General features: G+C 37.2%; 2 protein-coding genes, 1 long non-coding RNA gene and 1 pseudogene across 7 annotated transcripts; 3 read left to right on the top strand and 1 right to left on the bottom strand.

Annotated features, from left to right (window-relative positions):
• The first annotated feature begins 1,619 nt into the window (after positions 1-1,619).
• Positions 1,620-3,992, top strand: LOC133725237 (putative disease resistance protein RGA3). The gene has a single exon (XM_062152404.1). It carries the CDS (start codon positions 1,620-1,622, stop codon positions 3,990-3,992), a length of 2,373 nt encoding a protein of 790 aa, XP_062008388.1.
• Positions 3,993-4,948: 956 nt separating this feature from the next.
• LOC133724436 (uncharacterized) lies at positions 4,949-9,364 on the bottom strand. 2 transcript variants are annotated; one of them, XR_009853675.1, is made up of 6 exons: positions 8,921-9,364; positions 8,649-8,847; positions 8,091-8,260; positions 6,356-6,408; positions 6,014-6,058; positions 4,949-5,513 (listed from the first exon to the last, which is right to left on the bottom strand). It is a non-coding gene; the product is annotated as an uncharacterized LOC133724436 (long non-coding RNA). The 2 variants fall into 2 exon arrangements; XR_009853674.1 differs by having other exon boundaries at positions 6,014-6,408.
• A 21-nt stretch (positions 9,365-9,385) lies between these two features.
• On the top strand, positions 9,386-22,449 carry LOC133724435 (putative disease resistance protein RGA3). Of its 4 annotated transcripts, none has more exons than XM_062151170.1 (4): positions 9,386-12,132; positions 20,621-20,981; positions 21,453-21,794; positions 22,311-22,449. In XM_062151170.1, exon 1 carries the CDS (start codon positions 9,454-9,456, stop codon positions 12,061-12,063), a length of 2,610 nt encoding a protein of 869 aa, XP_062007154.1. In that variant the 5' UTR covers positions 9,386-9,453; the 3' UTR covers positions 12,064-12,132; positions 20,621-20,981; positions 21,453-21,794; positions 22,311-22,449. The 4 variants fall into 4 exon arrangements, with proteins under 4 accessions (XP_062007154.1, XP_062007152.1, XP_062007155.1 ...); XM_062151168.1 differs by having other exon boundaries at positions 20,597-20,981; XM_062151171.1 differs by having other exon boundaries at positions 20,597-20,981; positions 22,199-22,449.
• LOC133725228 (ABC transporter F family member 5-like) lies at positions 20,722-25,222 on the top strand (annotated as a pseudogene).
• Positions 25,223-26,244: the final 1,022 nt, after the last annotated feature.

The following is a 26,244-nucleotide window of genomic DNA, read 5'->3' as shown; positions in this document are numbered from 1 at the left end:
GAACGACCGGGGCTGAAGCACGAATTGACCTTGATTTGGCTCAGGCGGAGGTCACCCGTTCGTTTGGCCGGACCCGGGCCAGGAAGGCTGAGAATGAGCTTCCGGTGAGCGATGTGGTGGATGTAATGAGCGACGACGAGCCTAGAAACGATGTGGCGGAGTCGAAGGTCACCGAAGACGAATTGAAGAACGGTGTTGTGGAGATGGTTATGGATAATGAGCAAAACGTTGGGTCTGTTGGTAACGAAGATGAGGCAGTAGACACATTATTGGCCCCCAGTAGACTTTGAAATGAGGGACAGGGATCACTATAGTGTGGTGTATTGATAAGTTACCTGTTGTTTTCTGTGTATTAAAGTCAAATTATCTGTGAATCATACAAAATGGTGCATTTTTGGTGGTCTATTGGGAGGCAGTAGAGACATTGGACTTTGTATTGGGGGGCAATAATATGATTATTGGGAGCCAATAATATGATTATAAATTGATCAATTGTGCCTGTAGTGTATTATTTTGGTTTTGGGAGTTCATACAATTCACTGGACAGCAATAATATGATTTTTGGGAGGCAATAATATGATTACTGGGGGGCAGTAATATGATTACTGGGGGGCAATAATAGCCGGATTCCGGTCATCGGTCGCCGGATTTCGGTTACCGGTTCCCGGAATCTGGTCATCGGTCGCCGGAACCCGGTCACCTTTCGCCGGAGTCCGGTCGCCGGAGACCGCGCCGGCCACTGGTCACCGGAGCACAGCAAGGTGGAGGGTGACTTCTCTCTCTAAGTGAGAAAGAAGGAGAGGGCAAAAAAGTCTCAAAAAAAAAAAAAAAAAATTAATTGGGTAAAGGGGAAATAATCCCTTAGAGTGTTTTGGGTAAATGGGGTTAAAAAACAGTTGGTGGAGCAAGTGGGCAATTTTTAGCCTAAAATTGGGTAAACGAGCATTTTCCCTAAATTTAAATAAGGGGGTTTCTGGGTGTAGTGGTCATCTCTCTTTGGAGAGGGTAGGCGCTAGTCACAAAGATTGCTAATGAAAATCTAATATCGCCTAATCCCTTATTTGCTTCAGAAAAAAAAAAAAAAACAGTTGGACACAATAGTTCATCGAATTAAGTTGTCGAACAAAATAATTAATAAAAGACTTGGATAACGTACTGGCCGGACTACAGTTACTATACAGATCTATTGAATTAGAAAACCAAAATAAATATACCAGGACCTTAACCTCTAGAATTAGTGTCATTCAATATATATATTAGGACCTTCATTAAGTTTTCTTCCATTTTCCCTCCATGCAAATGGAACAAAATGCTGTATGCTTGTCATCTACTCGTGGTATATATGCAAATGGAACAAAATGCTTTATGCTTGTCATCTAATCGAACAAAATGATTTATGCTTTATGCTTTATGCTTGTTTAGGTGACTTGGATGAATGGACTTCATGTATGTTGCTTCATTCACTTGGATAGAAGAAGATACCTCATCAATGAAATTAAGCATTGAATCTGGCCACGTAAAGTTGCTATATATATAAGTTTCCCCTGTTTTCCATTTATCAACATACATCAATTACTACTTCTTTGAATAAACTCTCTCTTTCTTTCATCCAAATCATCATGGAGTTCGTCTACAGCATAGCTGAGACAGTCTTGGGTAGGCTAGCTTCACATGCTTCCCAAGAAGTTTCCTTGGCATGGGGTGCCCAACTTGAGCTCACCAAGCTCAACAAGACCTTATCTGTCATCAAACTAGTGCTCGAGGATGCAGAGAAGAAGCAAGTGAGAGATCCCCTAATCACTTGTTGGTTGAGAAATCTCAAAGATGTTTGTCATGACGTTGATGATGTCTTGGACGAACTGGACTTCCAAAAGTTGCAGTTGAAAGTGGAGATTGACAACTGTGGGAAGATCAAAGGAAAGGTACGCCAATTTTTTTCCCGTTGGAATGCAGTAGTGTTTAACCTCAAAATAGGACACAAAGTGAAAGAGATTAGAGAAAAACTGGTTGAAATTGATAATGAAAAGAGACATTTTGCTCTAATTGAGGTTGCTAAGATAGTTGAAGATCCTCGTGCGCCCCAAGGGATGCACGATAATAAAAGAGAGACTGACTCTTTAGTGGAGGCTTCAGATATTATTGGGAGAGATGATGATAAAAAACAGATTATCAGCCATCTCTTAAATAACACTGATATATCTAGTGAGGAGAATATTTCTGTTATTTCCATCCTTGGGTTAGGAGGGTTGGGAAAGACAACTCTTGCTAAATTAGTGTATAATGATAGGATGGTAGAGGAGAATTTTCAGATGAAAATGTGGGTATGCGTCTCAGAAAACTTTGATATCCGAACATTAATTCATAGCATTATCAATGCTGCAATTGAACAGAAATGTGAGGATGAAAGTTTGAACCTTATGAAAAAAAGGTTGCAACATAACTTGAGAGATAGAAAATTTTTGTTAGTGTTGGATGATGTCTGGGATACGGAGTTGATTGGAATAACGATTGAAAAATGGAATGATCTAAAAGGCTTGTTAAATGTGGGAGCTAATGGAAGTAAAATCATCATAACAACACGAAATAGATCAGTTGCTTTACTTGTGAGTCCCGTACAAATGCATTCTTTAGAAGGTCTTCCCCACAAAGATTGCATGTCATTGTTTATCAAAAGGGCATTTAAGAAAGGAGAGGAGCAACGCTATCAACATTTGATAGAAATTGGAGAGGATATTGTGAAGAAGTGTGGAGGAGTTCCTTTAGCGGTAGCTACTGTAGGGAGCATGCTCTCTTTGAATACAGAGCGACACCATTGGTTGTGTGTCAGAGATGATGACATGTGGAGTATAGGAAATGACAATATTTTACCTGCACTCAAATTGAGCTATGATGCATTGCCACGACACTTGAAACCATGTTTTGCATTTTGTTCACTTTTCCCAAAGGATTATGAATTCAATAGTGCAATGTTGGTTCCATTGTGGATGGCACAAGGCTACCTCAAGACATCTAAGAAAAATGAAGATTTTGAACAGATGGGTTTAGACTATATAAGGGAGTTTTACTCTAGATCCTTGTTTCAAGTTGAGTGGGATATCAAAACAGTCATAAGTTTTAAAATACATGATCTAGTTCATGATTTAGCAATTTCAGTGGCACAAGTAGAGTATTCCACAGTCAATTTCCGTCCTTCTAGTGCTTTGGAAATAGTTCGACATGTGTCAATATCCAAAAAAGACTTGCTTGGAGAAGAGGCACAAGTTCCTGATTTCATGCTCAAATCAAAGAAATTGCGAACCATTCTAATTCCTGAAGAAGGTCAGATGAGTCAACGTTTTGTAAAGACATGCATCTTGAGATTCAAATATATGCGGGTGCTAGATCTCATTGGGTCGCCTCTTGAGGAGCTACCAAGTTCCATTGGTAGTTTGTTTCATTTGAGATTCCTCAACTTGTCTTCTAATGGGAAGATAAAAAGGCTTCCTAATTCCATCAGTAAGCTGCTGAATTTGGAGACCTTGGACCTTTGGGGTTGCGACGCACTCGAGGAGATACCCAAAGACATAGGGAACCTGATCAACCTCCGAAGATTGGTGATAACTACACAACAGACGTATTTGCCAAAAGGAATTAGACGCCTCACCTTACTTCAAGTTTTAGGTTTTGATGGATGTGTCAATCTTAAATCTTTGGGCGAAGAGATCCAATTCCTCAACAACCTTCGTAAACTGATGATTAGCAGGTGTAATAATTTGGAATCGCTGCCACCAAATATGAAACACATGACCGCTTTAGATACTTTGTGTGTCAATGATTGCGAGAAGCTTCAGGTGATGATGAGATCAAGGGAAGGTCCTCAACGTCTTCGATCATTGGTTATCGGGAATTCAAGTTTGGAGGCTTTGCCCCCTTGGCTCATTGAAGATTCTGCACACACTCTACAGAGCATATATCTTGTGGATGTCATAATCTCACGGCACTTCCGGAGTTGATAAACTTGAGATTCCTCGAGCAACTACACATTGAAGAATGCTCCAAATTGTCGGCTTTTCCGCAAGGGTTGCATTGCCTTACTGAGTTGAGAGGATTGACGATTGAAGGGTTGTTGGTGTTTCATTAAATAACGACGTCACTGCGTCAAGCTTGAGGGTTTCAATAAAACACTCATAATACAAGTTCAAGCACAATACAGACTTTCAGAGCAGCCATATCCTGACCAAAAAAACTAAAAACCTAAAGGAACTGCAACAAACTAAAAAGAAAAATGCGAGAAAATAAAACCCCTACACCTATCCAACCCTAAATCAGAGCAACCAATTTAACAAGTGTTGACGCCTAAGACCTTCTTGGTGTACATCGCCACTCATCAATCAGCCAACAACAACGATCAAGGGCCGAATAGAGTAAAAGCTGAGCGACGCTAGTTTATTCAAAACAAACAAAAACTGAAATCCTTGCCACACCACCAGCCCAAAAGAGAAGGGAAAGAGAAAAGGGTTAGCCCAGCCAGGCAGCAACCCAACCAGACTGGACCCACGGCCCATCACCCACCTCCTTCCCTTCTACCTGCAGATTTTTGTGTTCTTATGGCATTGCCTAAAAGGAAGGCAGTTCAAAGGTTAGGTAGCTTGTCATGAAAGAACTGCAAATGCCTTGGCTAGAAAACTAATGTAATAGAATGACACAACTGTGTAAATTGCATAGTGGAGGTTGCTTACATATAATATAGTTCCATTTGCTACTACATTTTCATCAAAACCAATGAGCAAGAAACTATTCTAGCAATGAATTAACATAGAAATTATATCCCAGAAATGGATGACAGAGATTCATTGACCTAAGAACTTAAACTGAGCCTAGTTATGGCTTGTAAAGATCAGAATGACTAGGAGACTCGAGAGTAGTAATTGCAGTTGATAATGAACACACTTCCTCATCAGAAAACCAATAATGAAGAGGCTAATACTATAAAATTTATTTCATAAACTCAATTTTATGAATACCTGAATATTTGCAGCATATCTAGAATAGTTAAATATGAAAAAGCCATGATACAGAGCTTCCATAAGAGATGTCATGAAGACTACAAACATGTAATGCAAGGGTTACAGCAGGTTATTTTACAACAGCAAGGACATTGAACAAGGACATTTAGGACAAGAGCATTTCCATTTGAAACAATTCAAACAAGAGCAATCGGGACATGAACACGAACATGATGGTAAAATGCAGCAATTTCTGCTGCATGAACATGAACTAGTTTTGCAGTAACGGGATCGGGGACATGAGCAGCAACATTGCCACTTTGGTAGTGAAGGGCAACTGAAACACGAATTACGGTTCCATGGACCGCATCATGAACCCTTGTAACCACAGCATTTACCGCTGCATGAACCACAGCCTGAACTGTTGCATGAACCGCAGCAGGAGCAGCGTGGCATTTCTAGGTAAGAGAGGACCCATCACAACAGCAGCAACAGCAAATCAATGACAAGCTAAAACAGGGCATTCCACTGTACCACAAACAATCTTATGTCATATTAGGAAGTTTAGGCATTACGTCTAATTGATTGATACTGCATTACAGAGGAGGGAAAAGAAGAGGCCAAAGATACTGCTAATCAAATGTTAAGGTTAATCTTGTTATTTTTGGAATCAAGCCCAAAATGTTTTCTAGCTTTACTGCTACTTCCATCAATAACAGTAAGTTTTAGGCATCATTAAAATCATACTTTCTTAACAAATGACCCAAGACTGAGCATAGGATAAGTAATAACTATCACAAATACAATTGAGGACTAAGGATGAAGATTGAGTCCACATTTCTATCTATAGAATGAATTCAAATGCTTCATGATCTTTTAGCACAACATATTTTACATTTGCTAGGAAGTTGTTCTCAGTTCAATAGTGCTTACAATTTCTTTGTTTGAAGCAATTTTATCTTAATAGTAGAGCAGCATTTCTCTTGGAAATGATAAACAAGAAATGAAAAGTAAAGAGAAGATGGTACCAGAGCCATTTCCAAAAGCGACAGGATCATCGTTTCTTTCGATTTCTGCTTGACAGATAAATACAAAATAATGATCACAATGCACATAATGCAAACTAAAGTTTACAAAAATTTGGTGATATTCTTATGTTGGTATTAATGGATCTGGATTCGCAGTCACAAAATCAGCAATCCTGCAAAATATTCATATTCAATCTACTCAAAGATGACTAACATTATATAAAGAGAATCACCTCATTTTTCTTACATGGCTAGAACAAACAAATTTGAAAGATATTCAGTTGTAGTTCCTTTTACTATAAAATTAGGTGCCCTCAAAAGTTAATTGAAAAACTAACATACTCTTTGCAGCATCGGGAAGCAGGTTGGAGGCGTTCAACAGATTTTAGTTCCTCCTGCCCAAGCGAAAAAGATTAATGAGCTTGTTAATTTTCCACAGAAGCTAAGAGATGAAATCAAGAAAATTTCCAGTCAGATTATTATTGCATAATATTTCAAAATATCTTGTTTCCAATCTGAACATAGGTTTGTTTACTATTACTACTATTAATTTATGCAACAGAAGAAAGCTATCACCTTACCAATAGCAGGAATCTGGTTATAGGTCTAAGAAGGAAGATTAGGAACCTATAATTTGATAGTCCACCATGGAAAAAAAAAAAAAGGTGGCTTCCAGACTTCCAGTAAATAATCATAGATCAAATTTTACACAAAGACCATTCTGATGTATTGGTCAACAAAATATATCCATATTATTCTTTGACCAGGTTAAACACAATTGGAGGTATCAATGAAGTCAATCAAAACTTGACAAACACGTTGAGTGTACCCATTGAATGGAGAGCAGATACAAGCCACAATGGAACAGAACACAATCATGCACTTGGCCTACATTTTTATAATTCAATATCACCAATTTAAACCAGAACAAGAAGCAATAATTCAGAGAGCTCACCCTACATCTCATTTGCTGCAAAAGGGTGGGGTTTATGGTGCTAAACAAAGTTAACTATAGCTCTATAGCAGACCAAAATTTTCCAACAAGACAAACCGAAGACAATCATTGACCGGATGAACCTCTAAGATAACTATCAAAGAGGGTCTGAATCTTTCAAGTTTATTAGTCCATGAAAAGTAATTAGGACTAATCTCCTACACTCTTTGGTTAAATTCTCAACTTCATCCTTAACTTTAAACTAACTGCTAAGCCAACATATGGTCTTAGCTATAAGAACACTTCCACAGTAATGGTCTTACAGTTCAAAGAGTGGAAGTCCTACCTTTTCAGTTTGACATAATTAAGCTAATGAAATCAAAAGGGTATTCTATACTACCTTCTGGAATCTAGAGTAATCAATGAACCCTCACCTCCCGTAGAATTGTATTGTGAAATTTTGCCTTCTACTTTCAAATATAATTATCCTGATAGTATCAGATAACAAATTCTACATAGTGTTCTTGCATACTAAATGTCAATGTATTACTAGCATCATCTATATCTTGAAACGAGAAATCATAAGTAGGAGATTTGACGGTAACAAATCAAAACCATGAAGCAATTTAATTAGTTTCAATCCATAAACAAATTGGTTTTTACCAGAATAGCAATAGGCATGTGTCTTATTAAGACATGACTAATGATTCTTCCACTAGTTTATATATACGTACACCCCAATTTCAAATAACTAAACTTTCACATTGTAATTGCAAAACAGCTTGCCTATCACTCTTCAGGTTGCATTCAAAACTTGAGAACTCAATAATACTCAACATCCACAATGAATATAGAACTGCAACAACACATATAAAAGACAGTAAGAAAAACAAACCAGAAGAAGTGGTAAACTGATGAACTTATAGAATTGCAACAACACATACAATCGCAGAACTGGTAAACTTATAGAAACCAGAAGAAAACCTAAACCATTAATGATTACAGGTCACCCAGAATGGATAAAATAGAACAATCAGGCAATTATAAAAATTTACCAGCAAATTTTTCAAGTATTGTCCTCGTAAGTAGCTAAACCAGAGAATACAGAAAACAGATAGGATTCATCATAATATGTAACTTTACCTGAGGAATAAGGAAAAAGGATTCCTTTGGCCGATGCACAAGAGCAACAAGTGGATCAACATCGGAAGCAAAAGACCTCAAAGCAGGCTGCTTCAGAAGTACTCTCAATGGAGCTCCTAGCACCACTTCCCTTACAGATGAAATCTTTACCAAAAGAGCATGTTTGTACTCTACACATCATCAACATCAAACAAAAAAAACATGACAAGACAAAATATTAGAAACTCAGCCAAAATACAAAATCAAACGGAAAAATACATAATCTGGAACGTGGATAACAAAGGGACGCCTAAAAGACTATAATCCACTAAAAGATCATCTAAACCAATCCAAATAACGAGAAAGAACTAGGCGGGTTTTATACGAGAAGCAAGCAATCCAAAAAGCTCAACAACACTGCCAAAAACAGTTCAAGAAAACCTTTCCGAAAATTCATCATTCTACCCAATATACTCATATACATAACAAGCGAGAAATGTTGATAAGTTGATTGCATTCTGTCCTAAAATGTTTGAGCATCTTCATGGCAATATATATAGCAAGCTTATAATGACTGACCTTAGAAAAGGAACTCGTTGAACCTTCATGTGTAGGAAGTTTAGAGAGATTGAGCTTCAATGTAAGATTAAACCTGCTATCTCTATGTGGGTCAAGAATCTGCACTACTGATCCATAGGCAGCCTTTATAGCCTCTATAGCCCCAGCAGGAAGCCCACTCAAGAACACAGTTTCCGGCAGCGAAACCGAAAGCAGTCAGCTGCAAAACCATCAATGGTCAATGGGTCAAAATTCCTAACTGGGTTTCTGAGGAAAACCAATCAATCAGTCACCTGAACGTGGTACCGGACGTCAGCGAACTCGGCCCAATCCTCCACTCACAGCCGGTAATCCACCCTGCCATACGATCGGACGTGCCGGTAATCAGAATCAAGAGGCTTCCTGGCTAAGGCTTCAGCCGGTAATCGATTCACAGCCGCTGATCACAATCAAACGCTTCTATCCAGTTTTTTTTTTACATCTCACGTGCGCTGTAGCTGCACAACAGAAAAACCGCGAGAATATTTTTCATTAGCGGTAGGCTCCATCAAAGTGGAGTTGATTGAGATCACTTTCCAGTTTACTAATTTATTAATCAAATGTGAATTATTGATGCCTCAATCAAATGTGAATTTAATCACTTTCGGACACTACTTGAAGGATGCTTTATGGCTATCATCCATTTAATTGTCGAAAACAATAATCGAGGGAAGACTTGGTTGACTGGATCTCATTCACTCGTTATATTCGAGTCTGGGTTGAGTTCCTACATACATTACCCTGTTTCCTACTTCACTAGCCTCAGATTACCTCTCTTCCTCTTTTCATGGAGTTTGCCAGCAGCATTGCAGAGAACGTCTTGGATAGACTAGCTTCACATGCTTCCCAAGAGATCTCCTTGGCATGGAGTGCCCAACTTGAGCTCACCAAGCTCGACAACACCTTATCTACCATCAAATTAGTGCTCGAGGATGCAGAGAAGAAGCAAGTGAGGACTTCCCTAATCACTCGTTGGTTGGGAAAGCTCAAAGATGTTTGTCATGACGTTGATGATGTCTTGGACGAACTGGACTTCCAAAAGTTGCGGCTAAAAGTGGAGGTTGGCAACTGTGGGAAGATCAAAGGAAAGGTACGCCAATTTTTTTCCCGTTGGAATCCAGTAGTGTTTAACTTCAGAATGGGACATAAAGTGAAAGAGATCAGAGAAAGACTGGTTGAAATTGATAATGAAAAGAGACAATTTGGTCTCCTTAAGTTTGCTAAGATAGTTGAGGGTCCTTGTGTGCTCCAAGGGATGCACGATGATAAAAGAGAGACTGACTCTTTCGTGGAGGCTTCAGATGTTATTGGAAGAGATGATGATAAAAAACAGATTATTAGTCATCTCTTAAATAACACTGATATCTCTAGTGGGGAGAATGTTTCTGTTATTTCCATCCTTGGGTTAGGAGGGTTGGGAAAGACAACTCTCGCTAAATTGGTGTATAATGATAGCATGTTGGAGGAGAAATTTGAGATGAAAATGTGGATATGCGTCTCAGACAACTTTGATATCCAAACATTAATTCGTGGCATTATCAATGCTGCAATTAAACAAAAATGTGAGGATGAAAGTTTGGACCTTATGAAAAGAAGATTGCAAGATACTTTGCGAGGTAGAAAGTTTTTGTTAGTGTTGGATGATGTCTGGGATAGGGAGCTGATTGGAGTAACGATTGAAAAATGGAATGATCTAAAAGGCTTGTTAAATGTGGGAGCTAATGGAAGTAAAATCATCATAACAACACGAAATAGATCAGTTGCTTCACTAGTGAATCCCTTGTACATGCATTCTTTAGAAGGTCTTCCTCACCAAGACTGCATGTCCTTGTTTATCAAAAGGGCATTTAAGAAAGGAGAGGAGCAGCACTATCAACATTTGCTAAAAATTGGAGAAGATATTGTGAAGAAGTGTGGAGGAGTTCCTTTAGCAGTTGCTACTGTTGGGAGCATGCTTTATTTGAATACAGATGAACGCCAATGGTCTGGTGTCAGAGATGATGACATGTGGAGTATAGGGAATGACAATATTCTACCTGCACTAAGATTGAGCTATGATGCATTGCAACAACACTTGAAACCATGTTTTGCCTTTTGTTCACTTTTCCCAAAGGATTATGAATTCAATAGTGGAGTGTTGGTTCCATTGTGGATGGCACAAGGCTACCTCAAGACATCTAAGAAAAATGAAGATTTTGAACAGATGGTTGTAGACTATATAAGGGAGTTTTGCTCTAGATCTTTGTTTCAAGTCGAGAAAGATGTCAAAACAGTCATAAGTTTTAAAATACATGATTTAGTTCATGATTTAGCAATTTCAGTGGCACAAGTAGAGTACTCCACAGTCAATTGTCGTCCCTCTAGTGCTTTGGAAATGGTTCGACATGTGTCAATATCCAAAAAAGACTTGCTTGGAGAAGAGGCACAAGTTCCTGATTTCATGCTCAAATCAAAGAAATTGCGAACAATTCTAATTCCTGAAGATGGCCAGATGAGTCAATGTTTTGTAAAGACATGCATCTTGAGATTCAAATATATGCGGGTGCTAGATCTCAGTGGGTCGCCTCTTGAGGAGCTACCAAGTTCCATTGGTAGTTTGTTTCATTTGAGATTCCTCGACTTGTCTTCTAATGGGAAGATAAAAAGGCTTCCTAATTCCATCAGTAAGCTGCTGAATTTGGAGAGCTTGTACCTTGGGAATTGCGACGCACTTGAGGAGATACCCAAAGACATAGGGAACTTGATCAACCTACGAAGCTTGACGATAACAACACAGCAGACGTATTTGCCAAAAGGAATTAGGCACCTCACCTTACTTCAATATTTATATTTTGAGGGATGTGTCAATCTTAAATCTTTGGGCGAAGAGATCCAATTCCTCAACAACCTTCGTAAACTGGTGATTAGCAGTTGTAATAATTTGGAATGCTTGCCACCAAATATGAAACACATGACCGCTTTGGATACTTTGGTTATCGATGGTTGCGAGAAGCTTCAGGTGACGATGAGATCAGGGGAAGGTCCTCAACGTCTTCGATCATTGGGTATCGGGAATTCAAGTTTGGAGGCTTTGCCCCCTTGGCTCATTGAACATTCTGTAGACACTCTACAGAGCATATATCTTTCTGAATGTCATAATCTCACGGCACTTCCGGAGTTGATAAACTTCAGATTCCTCGAGCAACTACACATTGAAAAATGCTCCAAATTGTCGGCTTTGCTGCCGCAAGGGTTGCATTGCCTTACTGAGTTGAGAGAACTGAACATTGAAGAGTGTCCTGAATTGAGCAAAAGCTGCAAAAGGCAATTAAAAGGTGAGGAGTGGTCAAAGATGGCACGTCAAAGAGATTTGAAGATTACACTCGACGCTGATGATGAAGATTTGTGTGCTGATTGATGTAATTGCTTGGTGATGTTGTTGCTCTGTTCAGTTTCTCATGAAATCTTTCCTGCATTTGAAAATTGGGTGAGGTTTATGGTGTTAGGACTACAATACGGCTTGGTGACAATTACGGCTTCTAATGTTCTAATGTGTGTGGTACTGTTAGGACTACAATATATCAGCAGAACCTTAGATCACCACATTGTTTGTTTGCTTTAGTATCTTCTTGTTTAATGGCTACTTCTTTCCTTGAATCAACTGTAACTTTCAGAAGAAATTAATACAAAATTTTCCCTTAAGAAATACAGGACTTATCTCTACCTCACCAGTTCGGCAAGGTAAGCAGAATATGGCATGTTTTGAATTCATACTGCTGTTCAAGTCTGTAACTGCATCCCCATATGCTGTGAATTGGAGGATTCTTTCTTAGGCTATTTTGGTTAAAGTTTCATTTCCTATGTAATTGTGTTTTCTAGTCCTAGTACTAGTTTGATTCATTGTATCTTATAAATACTCACCCTGATCAACTTTAAAAAACTTAAACTGAAGTATCTGAGCCACCCTGATCACCTTTACAGGAATGAGGTTTTCTAACGGTAGTGAATTGAAACTCTGATTCAGGATTTGGCTTTCTGAAACTGCATAAAGTAGAATGAAGAAAATACTAAATACTATCATTTAGAGTAGGTATGCGAGAATATGAGTATTGGTCCAGGCAAGTTATTATTTGTGAATTATTATGTGGTTTTATCATGTCAAGAAATTTCTTTAGCGTAATATTTCTATTAATCGAATTGTTAAAATTTTCTCAAGTTCTAGAAACACAGATTTGGTTCAAGATAGGTAGCGAGTATAAATCACACACGTACTCATCTAGATTGACATTTGGGTCCAGTTCAGATACTTGGTGATTGCGGCCTTCAGATTGAGAATGGGGAAAAACTGGGGATATCTCTGTTCTATACTAATAATTGTTAATTTTTAGAGTTTGTTAGGTACTTAGGTTCCTTTTTTTTTGCTTGATTTAATTTTACTAATTCCTACTTAGTCTCTAATGAGTTCATAGTCTGTGTTTTAGAGTCTATGGACAAGTACCAGCAATACATATTCATACTGGGGCCTAATAGGCCTAGCCTGTAAAACCATAGTTACATGCTCACAACATATGCACAACAATCATAATAGGATTAAGGCTTACCTTCAGCAATAACAGTCATGGATTCCATCTTATGCAACTGCTTAACTCGATCACTGAATATAGTCTTCTGTTACTTACCAACTTGCTTCTCAATGGACAGAACTTATGCAATAGTCGTGGTAGTAATCAGGGACCAATTCATCTGTATATATATATGAGACTTAAACCTCAAGAAGCTTCCCATTAAAGCATTCCTTGTCGGTTTAGGTTTCACTGTTAGATTCCTAATGTATCACAACTTGTAGCCTTTCTTGTAGACTAAGCAATGGATTACTATCCTTAATGAATTGATACACTATTCATTAAGTTACTAGTATTGATTTACTGTTTGTATCCATGTTAAACTAGGATTGATATTAAGCTAATCATCAATTACTTTATGATGATATGTGTTATGTCCATATTTGATCTTACAATCTCCCCCTTGGACTCACACATATCATGCTCGATGATTTGCACCAGAGAACATCAAAACCTACTTAACTTACTGAAGTGCGCGCCAGATAACAAACTCAAATCAAAAATCCATTCCAACATGGTCAGATCACAGTTACTTATGCAGAGCAAGAAACAGTATACATTTTAACAAAAATGCAGAGTTTCAAAACCACTAACACAAGCTTCTGCAGTCCACATATGTTCAACCAGAAGTGATACAATATATGTTAATGTGTATCAACAAGTAAACATATATTAGGTCCTACTTTATGTTTCTAAAACCAGAAACTCAAGCAAATTCACTGAACACTGATGGCTTAAAAAATATTGCTTGAACCTTAACATCATGCTTCACATGATTTAAGTCATCTGATAGCAAGTATGATATTCAAAACAAGATGATAATTTCCAAAATAAAACAATAAAGCTGCAGCAAAATCATAACTGGAAATACCTCAAAAGTTTATTGATAATAATAAAATCTGTCATTACAAACAAGTTGTGATAAATAAAGTCAAAAGATCACAACTAAAAATACAAGAACTCAAAAACCTTAGAAATTTAAATTGCTCCAACTGGATTAACTCTCTACTGAACCTAAGCATCTAGATTAGCTAAAACTCCAATGCTGGCTGTATGTTTCTGGAATGCTGCTACTGACAAGGCCTTGGTGAAGGGGTCTGCTAGCTGCGAATTTGTGTCAATGCTCAAAACAGCTATCTCACCATGCTTAACCCTTTCTCTAACACTGTAATACTTTAAATCAATGTGTTTAGAATTATTTGACCTTTTACTGTTCTTACTGAAGAAAACTGCAGCTTCATTATCGCAATAAATCACAAGTGTGTCTGCCACAATGTGACTTAACACTTTGGTCTGCATCAAGAAATTCCTGATCCAAAGTCCTTCACACACAGTTTCATATACTGCAATAAATTCAGCTTGCATGGTGGAGGTTGAAACTAGAGTTTGCTTCATGGTTTTCCAAGCAACTGCACCTCCTGCTAGCATATACACGTATCCACAAGTTGACTTCTTGGAGTCTGGATAATTCCCTGCGAAATCAGAATCTGAAAATCCAACGAGGTTCAGATCCTCCACTTGCCTATAAACTAGCATGTGACTTTTAGTTTTCTGCAGGTATCTCAACACTTTCTTCCCAGCTACCCAATGTTCATGGCTTGGATTAGACTGAAATCTTGATAAAATCCCTACTGCAAAAGACAAGTCTGGCCTAGTGCAGACTTGTGCATACATGAGACTTCCTACAAGTCTAGCATAAGGCTTTGACTCCATATTTTCTTTCACAACATCACTTTTGGAACTTTGCTTCTTGGTTAGTTTATCTCCTTTGGACATGGGGACTTCTCCAGTTGCACACTTCTCCATACCAAATCTCTTCAAAACTTTGGTAATATAATTCTGTTGAGACAAACCAAGTAGTCTCTGTGCTCTATCTCTTTTAATCTCAATGCCTAGTACATAGGATGCTTCTCCTAAGTCTTTCATGTCAAAATTCTTTGACAGAAAGCTCTTGGTGTCTTTAAGCAGTTTAATGTTACTGCTAGCCAAAAGTATATCATCAACATAAAGTACTAGGAAAATAAAATTGTTCCCAACTGTCTTCAAGTAAACACACTCATCAACAAGATTCTCTGTAAATCCAAAAGTAGAAATCACAGAATCAAATTTCTTGTACCACTGTCTAGAAGCTTGTTTAAGGCCATAAATTGATTTTCTTAACCTGCATACTAAGTTTTCACTTCCAGTTTGCACAAAACCTTCTGGCTGCTTCATATAAATCACTTCATCTAGTTCACCATTCAAAAAGGCTGTCTTAACATCCATTTGGTGTAGCTCCATATCAAAGTGAGCCACTAAAGCCATGATTATCCTAAACGAGTCTTTTGTAGAAACTGGAGAAAAAGTCTCAGTAAAATCAATGCCCTCCTTCTGTGTAAAACCCTTGGCAACTAATCTTGCTTTATGTCTCTCTACATTGCCATTTGCATCTCTTTTGGTTTTGAAAACCCATTTACAACCTATAGGTTTCTGATTAGGGTCAGGTTCAACTAATTCCCAAACTGCATTTTGGCTCATGGAATCAATTTCTGCTTCCATTGCTAGCTGCCATTGGTGAGATTCATTACTTTCAATAGCCTGGTTAAAAGTAGTTGGATCATTGTCCTCTGCACAATCTATTTCAATTTCTGCTTCTTGCAGATAAACAATGTAGTCACTATCTTCCCCCCCATAAGTTGGTTTTCTTGCTCGCTGTGATCTTCTAGGCTGAGGGTTGTCAGTTACGTGGTCAGTTACCTGACCAGTGACAGTTACTTGGTCAGTTACATGGTCAGTGACATGACCAGTGACAGGTACTTGACCAGTTACTTGGTCAGTGACATGACTAGTTACAGGTACTCGACCAGTGACTTGGTCAGATACTTGACCAGTTACATGGTCAGTGACTTGTCCAGTGACATGGTCAGTTGCTTGACTAGTTATAGGTACGTGATCAGTTACTTGGTCAGTTACTCGACCAGTGACTTGATCAGTTACTTCTTGTTCTAAAGGCAATGCTACGCTTATATTCTCATCCGACACAATTTCCTCAAAATCTGAGGATAAATCCTCAAGGTTTGTATTGTGAACTTTTTCACTTAGAAACTTTACTTGATGTGTTTCAAAAATTCTAGGTGAATGATAAGCAGAATATAATTTATAGCCTTTAGATTTATCTGGATAACCTATAAAATAGCAACTAACTGTCTTAGGATCAAGTTTATTCAAGCTTGGATTATAAATCCTAGCTTCTGCATGACATCCCCAAACATGGCAGTGATGAAGACTAGGTTTTCTGCCACACCAAAGCTCAAAAGCAGTATTTTCTATGGCTTTGCTAGGTGTTCTGTTGCAAATATAATTTGCAGTTTTTAAAGCCTCACCCCACAGAAATTTAGGCAAACCTGTTGTACACATCATGCATCTAACCATGTTCAAAAGAGTCCTATTCTTTCTCTCTGCAACACCATTCTGTTGTGGGTTATAGGGTGTTGTATATTGAGCTTTAATTCCATTGTCTTGTAAAAACAAGGCAAATGGACCCTTTTGTTGGCCGGATTCAGTGTACTTGCCATAGAACTCACCTCCTCTATCTGATCTTACTGTTTTGATTTTCTTTTCTAGTTGATTTTCTACTTCAGACTTAAAGATTTGAAAGGCTTTCAATGCTTGTGCCTTTTCTGAAAGTAGATAAATATAACTGTATCTAGAAAAGTCATCAATGAATGTGATAAAATACACATTTCCACAGATAGTTTGATGCCTAAATGGTCCACATATATCAGTGTGTATGAGTTCTAATAAATTTTGGCTTCTATATGCAGTCTTCTTTCTAGTATTAGTTATTTTTCCCTTAAAGCATTCAACACAGTCTGTTAGATCAGAAAAATCAAGTTCATTTAGGATGTTGTTTTTCACCAAAATTTTCAGTCTCTCTTTTGAAACATGGCCGAGTCTTCTATGCCATAAAAATGCAGACTTTTCATTTAGTTTGGTTCTTTTAACACCTGTTAAAGTGCTAGTACTGTTAGTGTTATTTTCAACAAGTAAAATTTCTTGTTGAGCCATTGAACAATTTAACTGTAAATAATCATTCATAATAACACCAGAACCAATTTGAACAGAATTTTTAGAAATAAGAATTCCATTACTATCCATAACAAGTCTACAACCAGATTTTACTAAAAGAGAAACTGAAACCAAATTCCTTCTCATGGAAGGTACATAAAAAACATTGTCCAGAACTAATAATTTTCCTAATCCTAAATCGAGCTTTAAGGTTCCAATAGCCTTGACTGCTACTCTCATGCCATTTCCTACACACAGGTTCACTTCATCACTTTTTGGGATTCTCCTCCTTATGAATCCCTGCAAAGAATTAGTAATATGAATAGGTGAGCCTGAATCTATCCACCAAGACTGTGGTTCAACATTTATAAGATTAATTTCTAAGGAAAAAACTGTATTAGAAAAAATCTTACCCTTTTTGGCTAACCAGTTCTTATAGCCAGTGCAGTCCTTTTTCATGTGTCCTACTCTTTTGCAAAAGTAGCACTTGAACCTGAATGGCCTGTTTTCCTTGGCCACTACAGCTGTTGAACTCTTAGTTATGGCTTTGGTAGGCTTGAGCTTATTCTGGGGCTTTTTCCTTTTAGGCTTCTCAATGAGGTTAATGGTTGTAGCAGGTTCCTTTTCTTCCTTGATCCTAGATTCCTCATCCACACAGATGGATATAAGTTCATCTAGAGTCCAGTTTCCCTTTTGAGAGTTGTAACTGGTCCTAAGATGACTAAAACTGTTAGGCAAGGAATGTAGTGCATAATGCACTACTTGCTCATCCCTAACCCCCATTAAGAGTTCCCTGAGTCTGCCATTTATATTGATCATCTTCATAATATGTTCTCTAACTCCCCCTGAACCCATGTACTTCAAATCATGAAACTCCTTGGTTAGCCTAGCTGCTTCTGCTTTTTCACTTTCTTTAAACTTAGCACCTATGAGTTCCAGAAAATCTGATGCTAGCTCAGGCTCTTCTATACTTCCCCTGACAGTCTTAGACATAGATGTTCTGATGAGGTTCTTAGCCATTCTATTGGATCTATGCCACTTCTTGTAAAGGTCAGTATCTTTCTTGGTGCTCTTTTCATTTAACTCTTCAGGCTTATCCTCAGTAAAGCAGTAGTCTATGTTCTCATGCATTCCCATATAATTTTCCACAGAGTCTAGCCAAGCTCTATAGTTGGTTCCAGTTAACATCAAGACACTGTTCAAGTTCATGTAAGAGTTACCTAAGGAGCAAAACAAAAATTTGAGTGAGTTCTCAGTTTGTAAAGAAAATATGTTTAAGTTTTCTGTGTTTTATTTAGCTTTAAGTAACCAAAACAAGAACATAGAGAAAACCTAAACACCATACTTGCATTCATGTCAGTCCATAACAAAAACAATATTAAGCATCACTTTTGAGCAGAAACTTAATATCCTGGAGTTCTTTATCAATATGCCATGTTCAATGAAAACAAGTTATCCAAAGAAATTTATCCACATCTTTAGACAGAAGAAAAATTTCTAAGTATCCGTATTTATTTTCATCAAGCATGCATACTGCTGTTTTGTATTCTAAAACCATACTTAACCACTTCTTTGGAAGATAAAACTGAAGCATAGTTTTAAAACACAAAACACAATTTCAGTTTTGTTACTCGATCAGGTACAGTTACTTGGTCAGTTGCTTGGTCAGTTACTTGACCAGTTACACGTACCTGATCAATGTTTTCTGCCAACATCAATGAAGGATGCTTTGTGCATCATAATCACTTATGCCAACAGAAAACCACAAAACATATGAGCTCTTTTACTTTACATTCTATCCAGATTCATCCTTGTAAGAAAATTAAGCTCTTGTATCTGTCAACTTTAACGTGTAAACAAAATCTGGGAGATTTCTGTTCTTCATACAATTTTACACAATCACAGATACAATACCATATCATCAATCAATTCAACATGCATATTCAAGCATAACCAAAATTGATTCGATTCCAAGAAACCACAGAATAATCAAGAAATTGTAAATTTCATCCGGTCACCATCTACTCTAGCCTAACGCACGCCGGGAATGCAACTAGGGTTCTTGAGCACAATCAAAACTTAATTATCATGCTATGAATCGAAAACAATTTTCACAGAAAAAACCTGTTTTTGCTTTTTCCCCAATTTGCTGCTAAAAAATCATAGCGGAAGCGTGAATTTTATAATTAACCAGATGCAGCAGTCGACTTAAGTAACTTACCTTGATCAGGTACCTGACCAGTTACTTGGTCAGTTACCTGGTCAGTTACTTACTTGGTCAGATACCTGACCAGTTACATGACCAGTGACTTGGTCAGTAACCTGATCAATTACTTGACCCGTAAAGCAAAAAACTCTTAAAAAATTTTATGTTTGTTTTTCAAAACCCTAAAACGATTTTTCATATTTGTGAGCCTATGCTCTGATACCAATTGTAAAACCATAGTTACATGCTCACAACATATGCACAACAATCATAATAGGATTAAGGCTTACCTTCAGCAATAACAGTCATGGATTCCATCTTATGCAACTGCTTAACTCGATCACTGAATATAGTCTTCTGTTACTTACCAACTTGCTTCTCAATGGACAGAACTTATGCAATAGTCGTGGTAGTAATCAGGGACCAATTCATCTGTATATATATATGAGACTTAAACCTCAAGAAGCTTCCCATTAAAGCATTCCTTGTCGGTTTAGGTTTCACTGTTAGATTCCTAATGTATCACAACTTGTAGCCTTTCTTGTAGACTAAGCAATGGATTACTATCCTTAATGAATTGATACACTATTCATTAAGTTACTAGTATTGATTTACTGTTTGTATCCATGTTAAACTAGGATTGATATTAAGCTAATCATCAATTACTTTATGATGATATGTGTTATGTCCATATTTGATCTTACATAGCCTACTCCCTAATCAACACAGCATCAAGAATCTTTAAGCTGATTATAGTCTACATATTTAGAATGAACAGTGTTTCTATTTAAACTATACTTACCGTGTGCTCTGTACTCCATATCAATCTTACTATCTTAATTCTTGGGGCCTGTTTGCTTTATTTTAAGGGGAGTCAAATATTTATTGTACCTATCCCATTTGCTCTGTGAGCTCTACTCCATACATTTTGGTTATGCTAGTTATGCAATTAGATCAGTTTGCATAACTTTAAAGTCTACTAGCTTCTGATCTTGTGTAAACTTCTCCATGTCTATCTGCAAAACTTTATGTCATCATGTTATCTGTCTTATTAAACTACTTGTTCTTATTTTTAGTATCCCTGCTGGGTTTGGAATCAGGTCAGAGGAAGAAGAGGGTTGCTAGCTACAAGGTGTACACTGTGGAGGGAAGCTGAAAGCACTCTCAGGAACAGCTAATATGGACTGCTTTTAAGGAGGAGATGGAGGTGTCAGAGAAGCTGGAGAGGGTGCAAAAGGCGTTGGAGAGTGCTGTGGAGGATATGGACTTGATGGGGAGGCTGTTGGATGAGCTTGATAAGCTTCAGAATCAGGCGCAGGAGTGTGACTTGAGTATGGTGGATGCAAAGATTAGTAAGTTGATGCCGGAACTTGGGTTTGCGCCCGAGGATGGGGATAGGTTGGTGGCTTCGTTTAGTAGTGGTTGGCAGATGAGGATGCACTTGGGAAGATTTTTCTTCAGGTATATAGTTTATGTTTTAGATGAAAAATTTAGTTGTTGGAATGCAAGTTATAGCTTGAGTTTTGCTTGATGGCTAGATGAACAACTTTCGACATGCTTTCTGTGCTTGTTATTGTAGTTTGCTGTAGTGTGTTATTGCCGAAAAGTTGTCATGGTGAATTGTTATTAGTGGTTAACAAGGAAATTGCTTGCTTGGTTTCTGATTAGGGAGATGCTAGTTGAAGTAATATTTGCTTCTTTAGTTGAAGTAACCTGAAGCTGGTTACTCTAAATAGCAGTGTTATCATGATTGCATTTGGGCTAGCTTCTTGTTATATTTAATCTGTGAGATTTAATCATCATTGTGTGGAAGTGGCTATCAACCGTATGTTCAACACTATTCCTGTAAGATATGCTAATGTGCAGAGCACATGTATCTTAGAATGTATATTGGTTTAGCTGTTGATCAGAGTATAATGGCTTTATCTTCAGGACCCTGATTTACTACTGCTGGACGAGCCTACAGATCACCTTGACCTTGACACAATCGAGTAGCTCGAAGATTATCTCAATCAGCAGGATGTGCCAATGGTTATCATATCTCATGACCAAGCTTTTCTTGATCAGTTGTGTACAAAAATAGTGGAAACTCATATGGGTGTCTCCAGGACGTATGAGGGAAATTATTCTGAGTATTATATTGCAAAGGTAGCATGGATTGAAAGTCAAAATGCTGCTTGGGAGAAGCAGCAGAAGGAAATTGAGCACACACAAGACTTGATACACAGGTTGGGCGCTGGAGCAAATTCTGGCGGTGTGTCTTCTGCTGGAAAGGTACACCGAGATTTATCTGTGTAGCAAATTGATTTGCTTGAAATTCTAAAAGAAACAAAAATACCAATCTAATGTGGACAATTGGTTAGCATTGAGTTTTGTTGTTTCACTTTCTCAAAGTATAAAAATAAAACTAAGCTGCTTTACTCTACATTCTTCTCTCTGTTGTGAAAACTAAAGGGCGGGTACAATATTCTTTTCAAAACAAAAGCATTTCTTGGATTGTTCTCTAATCGGGCTTGCTTATATTAAATGTAGTCTCTCATTCAATCATTCTTGTACTACTGCATTAAGATTGTTGCTAACAAACTGCATCTGCTAAATTATTTTTCTTTTTTCCATACCCATTAATTCATAATTCTAAAACAAATGATTATTGCTTTACCTCTCTGAGGTTCGGTCAGATCTGTATGCATTAACAAGATTGATCATCTATTCACCAGGTAATTTACATTGATCATGTTACTGGCCACCTCCAATTCTTTATCTAACTTTTTTATTTTTTTTCTTGGTAAGAACTGAAGCTGGAGAAACCTCAGGAAGAGGATCTTGTTGAAAGGCCATTCCAGAGGAAACAGATGAGGATTTCCTGAACGGGGAAGAAGTGGAAGATTTGTTGCAACACTTAAGAATCTGGAAGCTGGCTTTGGAGATAAGGTGGGTTTACATATTTTGATCACAAGTAAAAGTGCTACACGCCATATTTTTCCTCACCTTAAAAAATCTCTTCGTCTGCAAATTGTGTGTATTAATTGCAACCATATCTGTTGTGTACCAGGTGCTGTTTAGCAGAGCAAATCTCATAATTGAAAGAGGAGAGAAACTGGCCATTATTGGCCCAAATGGATGTGGCAAGAGTACTTTGCTGAAACTAATAATGGGATTACAAAAGCCAATCGCAGGTGAAGTTCTGCTTGGGGAGCATAATGTCCTACTAAACTATTTTGAGCAAAATCAGGTGTGTACTGCCATTACTATTTGCTACTTCGAAATAACTAATAGCTTGGGGTTTCTTCTTACTAAAAGAGGAACCAGATTTGTAATTTTCCTTGTCAGACTATATTATTGGTTGGCCCTTGTTCATGTCTTTTCAGGCCGAGGCACTTGATTTAAATAAAACAGTGCTTGAGACAGTAGAAGAAGCAGCAGAGGATTGGAGACTTGATGATATAAAGGGTCTCCTTGGTCGTTGTAATTTCAAAGCAGATATGCTTGATAGAAAGGTTTCCCTCTTAAGTGGTGGTGAGAAGGTAAGTAAAAGGTGTTTTATTTATTATTTTTTATTAAATTCTTATTAATGACTTAGCTTTTATGGGATATATGTAACATGCTTTGTTCAGAATTTTCTGTTCAAAACTACTAATGTTGACTCCGCATCTAGTTCAGTGATTTTAATTTATATAGAGATCTTTTGTGTTAACTGTCAGTTTTTGAGAGTCCTAATTATTGAGCATGGTAATTTTATTTAACCATTCATGATTCTCAGTGGCATGTCTTTGCCGCTCAAAGAAATTGTGACTTTTGACCAGGCCAAATAATACAAGTAACGTTAGGCACAATGATTTCATAGACATGAGTCTAGGTCAAAACTATTGCACACAAAGATGAAGTTAGATGTAGGACTTATTGACACTTATCCCAATTTAGTAACATACTAACATTTATGGTTTCCTTCAAACTAGTTTCTCACAAGCTTGTGGTTTATATAACATATGAGCTTTTCACTTTAACCAGCTGGTCATCACCGTCATAACAGGCTTATACTTGTTGTAATATGATAACAGTCCTGCAAATGATATTCATCAATTCTTTGTGAATAAGTGTTTTTATTATATTGTCAATTTTGTATAATTTTTCCCTCCTTCCATTGAGGCTAAACTTTTCTGCTGTCTAATGCTTTTGAACTTCCTTGCATTTTCCGTTGTTTCTGCTACTTTTTTTTTTTAAATACAAGAATCTGTCTCTCACTTGAGAATCAATTAAGGCTGAATTATTGTCCAGTTTAACAGTTTGTCTCCCTTTTGTTAGGCACGCCTTGCCTTCTGCAAGTTCATGGTAAAGCCATCTACTCTGCTAGTTCTGGATGAACCGACAAATCACTTGGACATTCCTTCAAAAGAGATGCTTGAGGTATTCCCACCTTTTTCTTTCCATTCTGTGTTCCACAATAAACGGTTTATAGTACTTTAGTATCAATTACCTGTAAGTTGGCTCCTAACTGTTCTTTCAGGAGGCAATAAATGTGTACAAAGGGACTGTTATCACAGTTTCTCATGACAGACACTTTATAAAGCAAATAGTTAGAGTAGTGGAAGTTAAAGACAGAAGATTGCAAGATTACGCAGGCAATTACAATGTAAGTAGTCTTTACTCTCAGCCTACTCGGGCCTGAAAGTGTGTGATGTATGGATAATCTTTTTGTTTTTTTTTTTTTTGTTTTGGTTTTTAAAAAATTGTTATCTAAATTAACGAAGCTAAAATTGGAGATTATATGACAGCTTCTTGCATATGGAACTTAGCCAACACCAGACATTATTGAAATATTTTAATTTGAGAGTTAGCAGAACTAAGAGATTGATGACTCGCCCTTAATTATAGTCATAGGATGATCATAGACTTTTCTCTTTGCTTAAGTATTGAAGTGAAAATTTCAATGTGGAAAGCGTGGAATCTGTTTATTTAATCCAGTGTTTTTCTGCAATCTCAGCAGACGAAAATATTCCTATAGAGTAGCAGTTCTGTTCAATTGGGAGTTTGGAGTTCATTCAATATTGAAATCAATTATGCAGTTGCTTATTAAATCCGTGATTGTGACCATGAAATTTCATGATGTGCAGTACTATCTAGAGAAGAATCTAGATGCTAGGGAAAGAGAGCTCGAGCGTGAGGCAGAGATTGAGGAGAAGGCTCCTAAAGTCAAAGCCAAATCAAAGATGGTAAGAATGCTTCCATTATGAAACCAAAGGAAATTTCTATGTTTTGTTTAGTGCAGTAATCTGTGCCAATCCGATATTAACTTGCTTAGATTATCATTGTAGGCTGAAAGCTCGGAAGAAGCAAAAGATGCAGGCATTCCAGCAAGCAAAGGCAAAATCGAAAGTAACAAAGAACGCTAAGAGATGGAATTAAAGTAGTTTATTTCGAAGAGGCCCACTTTACCAGCTAGTCGATCATGTATGTATATACCAGTTAGTACATTAATAGATTTCCTGGAACAAGTGAGGCTGCACCAGAAATCTTGTACCTAAAGCATCTGATTTTTGCTCATTAATTGCAGAATATGGAACGTACTTATTGCTTATAAAATCAAACCCACCTGAGAGCAGGAATACAGGGTTTGATTGTATTGCATAGAATCTGTAAATTTATTGGCCACAATTATTAGACTCTGTTCACATTTGAAAAACTGGTTGCTCAGTCTTCGTTTATTACAAATTGCGAACTCTATTCATATCAATCCTACAGATTGATTTAGGCATAACAATTCATGATCGAGACATATGGCATCATTGTTATAGTTCTATTTTCTTCAATGATGCCATATGTCTCGATCATGAATTAAATTGTGCATTCTGTAGTATTCTAAACTCATAGCAAGCTTATTGTTTCCATTTACTATACCATACTAAGAAGATATGGTTATTCAGAACAAACAAATTGTGATGCATCATAAATTGATCTTAAACTATCTAGTTATGCATCAGTACTTTATTCAGAATTAAGCAGTCAAGTTTAAGTCTTTTGAGACAAGATTTCTGAACTTAGCGACTATAGGCACGAGAGCATGGATGTGACAGATTATTTGTATATGCAATACACTAGCAAAATCCGTCACTGATCGCAACACAAGAAGTGTATTCCTCAGTTTTTTGTCAACTCCAAGACACTTGTTTTCCTGATTGATGATTGGAATATAAAAGAAGAAAGGATCCAACGACACATACATGTCAGAATCGCCTTCCTTCTTAGCAGTTTCCATGTAAAATTGATGGGTATAAGAATTATATGCGCCAGATACACAGTCCCAAATATAATGTAGCTTCCTGGACTGTCTGCGTCGGAGATAGCTTCACATATTACTTGAATATCTCATCCTTTTGTTTATTCCAACTCATCAATGATTATTAATGAGAATAGATTATGTCAATATGTGATACATTTGTATGAACATATTGTGTTTAGTATTATCTCGTAATGTGTCTATTTCAATTAATCAGTCATTTGTGAATTTATCATCTGGCTTTTGTCATTTGAATAAAATTAGTTTTCAACATTTAGTTGTTGTATAGGTAGAACATGTACATATGCAGAACCTTGTACATATAAGGAACCTGATACTGATATACTAAATCAGTGAATATGTATGTACATATGCAGAAGAACCTGATACTGATATGTCAAATCAGTAAGATAATACAGCTCTTCATCTAGTTGAAAATAATTTTGGATC

Source organism: Rosa rugosa, chromosome 1, assembly GCF_958449725.1.
Source record: "Rosa rugosa chromosome 1, drRosRugo1.1, whole genome shotgun sequence".
Taxonomy (NCBI): domain Eukaryota; kingdom Viridiplantae; phylum Streptophyta; class Magnoliopsida; order Rosales; family Rosaceae; genus Rosa; species Rosa rugosa.
This window is presented reverse-complemented; position numbering and strand designations above follow the sequence as displayed.

Bases quoted from the DNA above. Each gene is read 5' to 3' on its own strand.
- LOC133724435 (XM_062151170.1), top strand. From the start codon at position 9,454: ATGGAGTTTGCCAGCAGCATTGCAGAGAACGTCTTGGATAGACTAGCT.
- LOC133725237 (XM_062152404.1), top strand. From the start codon at position 1,620: ATGGAGTTCGTCTACAGCATAGCTGAGACAGTCTTGGGTAGGCTAGCT.